We start from the raw sequence: 8,342 nt of genomic DNA, 5'->3' as shown, positions 1-8,342 counted from the left end.
AATCATTTAAATTGAGCTACTTGAAAATGAGAAACATCAAATCATTAATTCTAATTAAAGACATGAATAGCAATCAGATTGTCAATTACATTTTAATTCTAGAAAATATGATGAAATTTATCGTTTTCTTCAGAGGCTAATCTACATTAAAAAAAAAAACACTCGTCAATATTTATTTAATGTTTCCAGGGAGGCACCTAGAATCTCTCGTTTTGCCACGGTTTCCCAACGTGTCCGACAGAACCACTAAAGCTTTGGCATAAACTGGTCCACACGCCTGTAACATATCACAAGTCATGCTCACAATGATCCTCATATTTTAAAATAGTTTACATCAGTATCAAATAAATAGCACATGAGAATAGTAGTTGCATCTACCAATCCTGGAGTACATTATCGTGTTTGTGAACATGAACACCGCACGTGAGAATAGTAGTTCCATCTGCCAATCCTGGTGACAACTACTCTAATTGCGTAATGATGCTTGGGGCACAGCAGGCAAGCCTAGATCATCCTGTTCAGAACAAAATAAGTTTCAGCCAATTACGATCTTATGACAGATGGCAAGCAGCCTACAAAAAGCCCAATATAAATGATTACATGATATTTGTTTCTGAGAACGCTGTGAGAACTTGATACTTCAATGGACACTAAGTAATGTACAAAGCAATAAGTAGTTGTCATAAGCTCAGACCGTGAAAACTCAATGACCAGGCTACAAATATTGCACATTCATAGTAACCGAGTCACAGAAGGCCAGTCTGCAAGGATGCATGTCAAGGAGATCCCAACCACTCAAAAAGCACCAAAAGGAAATGCAATGAATAACTTGAGAGACCAGCTCAAACTTTGAGTACCGACGACCTTATATGAACACAGTATCTTGTGATCATCAGTAAAAATCATCGAGCCATGGCACTATGAGAAGGATAGTACTTGTCATAATCACCAAGCCAATCCCAGACACTAAAAGATGCAAATATCCTGATAAGATGAAATTTTCTACTCTTCTATGGTAAATTAAGTTTAGGCCCTTTGTCCTTTATGCCATTGACACCCTGCATGTGCAACAGCTATGGACTGAAGGAGACATTTACTATGGCGACTCAGTAACATGGCAATGGAGGCCTCAACAACAGTCACTGCACCTTAACCGAGCTCGAGAGTCTCAAAATTGTACACACTTAGACAGAGGCTAATACCAGCTTTGTAGTAAGGAAAAGAGAAGCATCTCGGTCACAATCTTCCTGATGCTGCATGCTACTGGTTTGGGCTAACCAAAGAAAGGGTCTTCTAACTAAGTTTGAACTGGATTAGGAAAATCTTCAAGTTATTTCCTTCCAAATATCATAAACCATCTATGCAGGCCAAACTTCAAAGCAAACAAGATAATTGAATATCACACTCATTAACAATGATCTCATATTCATCTATCCAGAAAAAAAAGGTAGTACAGAGATTTGCCTACCATCCAACTAAATTTAGGGTGTATCCATAGGCAGGAAGACGGTTTTAAGTTCAAATGATACAGAAGGATTAGGATTTGGTACTTGGAAATCGTTTGTTGTTGACAGGCCTGAACTATCTAAGATGGTTAATCTAAATATATGCCCAACATGTCATTTAAATGCCCGAAAAAATAGAAAATATATCCAAGAGTTTAGTTAATCTAAATATAGGGAAGTGGATGTGGAAATCTGTTTCCATTCTTCCGTTTGCCTCGAGTATGAGCCTGCCAGATCCTGCGTAATCTTTTTATTTGTGTCTATATGGGTTAGCATATCCAAACTTTATATTACATACATACATACATACATACATACATACATACATACATATTCTTGGAGTGTACTATTGACATTTTTTTTCCAATATTCATGACATGCTAGATGCTAAAGGTTCACAATTCTTACAAATTTTCCTAGCAGATATCACCCCTATCTGATGTATATGCATTTTGTTCCACGATTTATTATCAGTATGTAGTAGACAGATATACCTGGGGATTGACTCTGTTGTGTACTGCTGCAGCATTGCCTGTTGGAGCTGCAGGTAAGTTGAGTTCTGAATCCAGGTCAGATTCCTTATCTGGTTGAAGATAAGATGGAACTGCATCAGATTCAATCTCTGCTCCCATGTCAGCTTCCAAAGCATCAAGCTCTGCATTGATTATTCAAACCAAAAATAAAAAATGGTAATAATAAATCACATAAAGATTAATGCTGAAGTAACAACATTTTGTATAAAGTGACACAACTAGTTGACATCTGAGAGAGAAAAAACCAACTCATAAAATCTTTATCATAACATCATACCACCAAATAGTTCTTCCTCATCAATGTCATCAGGGACATTGTAGCTTCTTCCAAGTGATTCTTGGATTTCTGTACTAATATCCATCATATCAAGCATCTCGTCTTGCATACTCTGTATATTGAATGACTTCAGATATCAAAAGTACCAACTACTGCATATTGATAACTTACACTAAACTGACTTGATAAAATAAGTAAAGCTCTTTAGTAAATGCTATACAATGATAAAAGCAACATACATCTATATCTGAAATATTCACAGTTTTCATCACCCCTTTCAACTCCTTGTTTGCAGACTTCAGTGCTGACATCTAAAAAGGTCAATGATATATACGTGTATTAGTAAAGAAAAGTATTCTTATACAACAATTTTTTGATAGAAACTTGTAGAACATACTGTCTGTTGAGCATCTTTAAGTCCCTCTGTAGCAAAGGCAACTTGGTCGAGGTTGAATGTCTGGTTATACATCATGTCACGCTGTCCCTCATACCTGGGAAAAAGGCAAGTTTTGTCAATCAGCAAATAAATATGGACTTCTACACGCAGCCATAAAACATTGAAAGCATTGAAAGGGAAATATTGACCAGCATTTCAAAATTGTTGTTTGGCTCATCAAAATTTACAGCTCTTTGGTCCTATATTGTCTGATAGAATCCTTTCCTTAGAATCAACATACTTAAATATCCTTATAGAATGAACATGCTTCGGCTAAGTCAGCCTATTATTTCTTACAGACCGATAATTTTGAACCCATGATGAATAGAGATGGCGACGGGAATTTTGTGGAAACTTCCTATTGTCCGCAATGTCAATTTTTTTTTTTTTTGCTGAAACCTCCTGTGCCTCAGATAGATTGGTTAATCTATGTATTAGTAACACTTGCTTTTGTCCCCACTGTGATAGTGAGTTAGAGTCGATTACTCATCTTTTCTTCTAAAGCTTTTTCTCCATAATGATCCAAAAACTTTGAGCATTACATTTAGATTGTTTGTAATTGGCATGATGGGTTGTGGCTCAAGTAAGAAAATGATGAATCTATTGAAGCTTCGCTGATCCTGAAGGGTATACATTGCTACTTCTCAATGGTTGAGGTGGAAAACACAAAATGATGGTTTACATAATGGCTCAAAACCCAGTCCAGGTCTTATATTTTACAAGATCATATAATACGACCAAACAGAAGCATTATTCATCTGAAGGACTGCTTGAGATATGTCATATACCGGTTAAGTGGGAAAACCTCAGTTGGACTAGCACAAACTTAACTATTGTGGGTCTTGGAATCAACTCCAAGAAGGGGATTTTGAATTTACTATTAAAGATCATAATGGTGAATGCTTGTCTGGTCACAAGTCCATACCAAACAGTATAATGTATTACTATGATGTAGCTTCTATTAGGGAAGGCTCGGAATCTGCTCTAGGGTAGGGGGTGCAAAAACTAGATGGGGAGTCTGATTTTAGAAGCTTTAGTTAACATTTTAAATGGGGAAAGTCACCTCCTTGAAATACTTTAAATGCAACCAGAGATACTTTTGGACACAGGGAATTTTGCCGAACATTTAAGATTATGCATGTACATAGGGATGGTAATGATGTTGTGAACTGGTTGGAAAACTATGCTAAAACTCACAAAACTAACAAAATTTGAAGAGGGGACTAGCCCTCTGATTTTCTACTTTTGCTACACTCAGATGAAAGGAGAAAATTTTATTTTATAACCGTTTGAGAAAGAAATCTATATATCTTTTGTTTTGAAAATGTCATCTTGCACCCTTAAAGGGTTACTTGTTAAATATAAGGGTAAAGCACATCCATTATTCAGTATGCAGTCATTTATAACTCTATATATAACAACATAGAACCGAATCCAACAAAAAATTGCTCTTTAACACCATATACATAATGCTGCAGCAGTCACTGGTGACACTACAACTGGGACAAACAAGTACCGCCAGACTGTCAGCTAATAAAATGACAAAACGAGATCATCACAGTGAATCTACAAGAGTTTTCTCCAGTATACTCATATTATCTAATGACAACAGCTTCCAGACAACAGAAAGCTGCATGTCACAATGTTATGGTTCAAAACAAGTTTGTAAAAGGGGCCAAGCCACTGCTTCTAAAGGAAATCATGTCACTAAAATGGATCTTAAATGAACACATAATAATACAATAAGTCCAGCAAAAATGAGCACATCAAATAGTAAAAATGACACTTCAGCATAGAGTGCTAAAAGTCAACCGGGTAGATACATATGACAAAAACTGAACGGCTCAATAAGAAGTAACTTTTCTTAAATCAAGGAACATCATAAAGAGAAGGAAAGAACTTTCTAACATAAAAGGCATATATAACATGATTATACAGAAAGAGATTTGAAGAGCCAACAAACATAGAAAATTTGGGAAAATTGAAAAATCTTTATGTGTGTATACTATGAAAAAATAGACTTTAGTGAATTATAATCAGTGAAATTGGCAGTTAAAATCATAAGTAACCTCCATTCTCCAGTTGGCCATCAGATTTGTCTGATATCATCAGATTTTATGGAATATAACCAATATAACATCATATGTCTTTCTTTTACTTTTGCAAGTAAATTACAAATAGAGGGTGATCATCCTTTGTGCCACATAAGGTTGATACTGTGCAACCTAGCGGACCAGAGTTCGAATAATGCAGATGGCCTCTATTGGTTGTAAGGTTAAGACTGATACTGCACTAATTAAATATTCATGCACTGGCTCTCTACTATTTTTTGTTGTAGATGTCTATTAATAAGTCTAATGCATTGGTACACAACTTATCTATCAAATACTTTAATTGTTACATCAGGTTACAGGTGCCATGCAGACACAAGCTGGCAAGGGCAAATATGAGTTGCAGCACATATCCTATGAAATTTCACCTCAACATAGGATGAGGCACCTAATTCTTTGGCAATGTAATGCTAAATAAACTGTAAACGGTCAAGTCTACAGAGATCAAATTACACAAGGATAGAGTGGATTGAGGTAGATCTATGAAACCCAAAAATCAGACTCATGTTGACAGCAGAGGGTACACAAACCAAAGCCAACATACAGAAGTTACTTCTCTAATGCATGCAAGGAAAGATACCAAAGCTAGGGATCATTAACCCTCAACTGTTAGATGCTCTTTAAAAGGATGCTGAAGAATAGTAATGCCAGACAACAAACACCACATCTATCCATATAACAAACACTAAGCATATTAGGAAAAATCAGCAAACCTTCAACATGATATTGACTTGCATATACATGATGCAGATGCTTTTCTTGGAGGATAGTAGAGCCAAACTTAATTATGAACAGTATAATCTAATATTATAAGTGCAACCAATTAACTTATGTCAAACAAGCTTCTTATTTAGATGAGAAACAATAAAGCAGAGGGAACCTACATCCTCTTTTGCTTAAGAACCCTCATTGCTCGGGCTTTGACAGCTTCTTGAGCAGGACCAGGTCGTGTCTTCTTGATCTGCTCCTTGTATCTAGCTAATTCAGCATCAAGTTTCTTGATTTTCTCATCAACTGTTTCTCCCCTTTTATTTATCTGAAAAACACTTATTACTAGTTGAGTATAACAGAAAGTACAAGACATAACATTCCTCAAATCTCCATTCAGCATGACTAATAAATATAATACACTACAAGGTAGATTAGATTCACATCCAAGAATTTCCAAAGCTTGATCAAGGGAACATTTGCCTACATACAAGCAAGTAATACAAGTCTGTCAGGAGAGCAAGGCATGCATGAATTACATACGCTATCTGAGATTACAGAGCCTTTAAAGTGAGAATGAAACTCGAGCCATTCACAAAATGTTGGCTCCTACAACCGAGTGAAATATAGAATTTTTTAGGTCAGGATGAGAATCAAACATTTTTAAGTTTGACAACTTGATAGGGATAATCCTGCCCCATTCCAGCTCATCCATCACGGAAGCAAACACCCAAGCAGGAGTCTGAGTCATCAGTTCCCCGACGACGCCACGTCATGAGCGCGCCCCAATCTGCCCCGCATTAATGGATGGCGGCATGGCACATCCCGCCAACAAGCCGCCTTCTCTTAATGCCTCTGCCATACAGGGTAGGGGGGTCTTGGCTAACGCATGTCCAAACCGTTCGGTGTCCCAGACAGTCAGGCTTTTGCATTAATGACCGACAGCAAGCCGCCCTCATTAATGTCTCTGTCGTATAAGGTAATGCATGTTCGAACCGCTCGGTGCCCAGGTATAAAAACTACACCCCAGGCTAAACGCCAGGGAGCCAAATAGGCAAGAGTCTCTCTACTCTCTCATTTACACAATTCATACTGTTATCTTCCTCTTCCTCCACTTTTCACTAACTTAAGCATCGGAGGGGTCAAGCCGGGAAACCCTTGGCACAGACTTGTTGTGTAGGACCACCAGCGGTCAGGAGACGACCTTGCTTCCCGGAGGCAACCCCACTGCTAGGAGATGACCCAGTAGTAAGGAAGACCCCCGTTCCTCTACCCAGCCTCTCCATTCCATGGCCAGAGCATCCCCGGTAAACGGCCTCTCACACGGATCTCTTACGCTGGTTTGCCACGTCAACAGCCCTACGTCAGCATGGAGGAGACGTGAGGATGGACCTGCACCTTCGGCAGTAAACCAATCAGGTCGATCGCCCATCGACGGTATTCGTGACACCATCACAACTGATCCTAGTCGATCTCAAGTTAGCTCAAATTGGCTCACTAGTCATTGAATTGACTCTTTATACACTTGACACATTCAAGCTTCAAACGTTAAGCTAATCATAATGTAGGAGTATAAAGTTTGTAAAGGTAAATAACAAAAAATGCAAAATAAGTGAAAATAATCATCATTTACAATATGTCATATATCAGATCTTTTTCCGAATTTAAACCATGTTGTTCTGGATTATTGGAAAACAAAAAAAAAAGAACTCACTCTTCGAAAGACCTTTACGAGCTAGAGGTCTAAAATTTTGCTGTCAATAAAGCCTGACTTACACAAATATAAATTAGTACCCTCCCATCCAACCCACCAACCAAAGGTTGAGGGTTCCAAACCTCAGATTTCAGCTAGCTTCACTGGTAAAGAGTTTTCTGTCAACGGTGAGGCCCTAATCCCAATCCTCCCCACTTACCCTTCACGCACAAAAAAGTACTCTCACATTCAACTTTTTTTTTTTAACAGTATTTCACAGCCTGTGTCCCTGTATCCCCCTTTCGAACACAAGCAATCCTAAATCCCATCATGAATCGACTCCAAAAGAACAAAGTCCGAGACACATTAGTAAACTGGCACGTATTAAAAGAACAGCGACTTATGACCGTGGATATCACACGATTCGGCAGAAAGATCCAACCAAATCACAGCCGGCGTAACAAAAATCTGTAGATAAGAGATCTTCAGAGACGCGGAAGAAGAGGAAGTTGATCAGAGAAGCCAGACCCTATCGGTCGCCTCCTGAATCGTCGGTGGCGGCTCCTTGTTCTTCTTGGCCCCAAAAACTCGCTTCATCTCTCCGGTGACGACGACTCGGGTGAAGGTGCCGAAGGTGCGACGAAGGCGAGGTGATGGAATCGAGAGGAGGATGAGATCGAAGACGTGGTCAAAAACCCCCCTTTCTCGAAGAAAATAATGAGCAGATTACTGTTGGCGGCTTTTTGTTATTGGCAAACCAAAATAATAATAATAATATAATTTTATTAAATACAATCGTTTAATTATCAATTATATTTTTATTTTCTAAATCCTTCTATTATTATTTGTTTTAACTCATTTATATAAAGGTATGAAATATGACATCTTGATTATTATAATATCTTTTGGGCTATTATGGAAACGCTGAGAATATCATTTTTTGAATACATAATCTGAACTGTAACCCATAACTTAAACTCTAAAAATATTAGATGGATCTAACAAACGTGAAATTTTATTTTTTACTTTTTTTTTTTTCTTGATCGTCTAGTTGGATTATCTCTTGTTTGCATCATTTT

The 8,342-nt window shown here is 37.8% G+C and overlaps 1 protein-coding gene across 2 annotated transcripts; it reads right to left on the bottom strand.

Moving 5' to 3' along the window:
• Positions 1 to 146: 146 nt before the first annotated feature.
• On the bottom strand, positions 147 to 7,973 carry LOC135585203 (vacuolar protein sorting-associated protein 60.1-like). Of its 2 annotated transcripts, XR_010496950.1 has the most exons (8): positions 7,792 to 7,973; positions 5,747 to 5,898; positions 2,713 to 2,806; positions 2,555 to 2,626; positions 2,316 to 2,427; positions 2,000 to 2,160; positions 379 to 514; positions 147 to 277 (listed from the first exon to the last, which is right to left on the bottom strand). XR_010496950.1 is itself a non-coding variant. In XM_065153203.1 (7 exons), exons 1-7 carry the CDS (start codon positions 7,858 to 7,860, stop codon positions 467 to 469), a joined length of 708 nt encoding a protein of 235 aa, XP_065009275.1. In that variant the 5' UTR covers positions 7,861 to 7,973; the 3' UTR covers positions 286 to 466. The 2 variants fall into 2 exon arrangements, 1 of the variants encoding a protein (XP_065009275.1); XM_065153203.1 differs by lacking the exon at positions 147 to 277 and having other exon boundaries at positions 286 to 514.
• Between the last annotated feature and the right edge of the window lie 369 nt (positions 7,974 to 8,342).

The sequence above is a fragment of the Musa acuminata genome, chromosome BXJ3-6 (assembly GCF_036884655.1).
Source record: "Musa acuminata AAA Group cultivar baxijiao chromosome BXJ3-6, Cavendish_Baxijiao_AAA, whole genome shotgun sequence".
NCBI lineage: Eukaryota > Viridiplantae > Streptophyta > Magnoliopsida > Zingiberales > Musaceae > Musa > Musa acuminata.
Note: the sequence above shows the minus strand (reverse complement) of the source record. Positions and strands in the feature narration are given on the sequence as shown.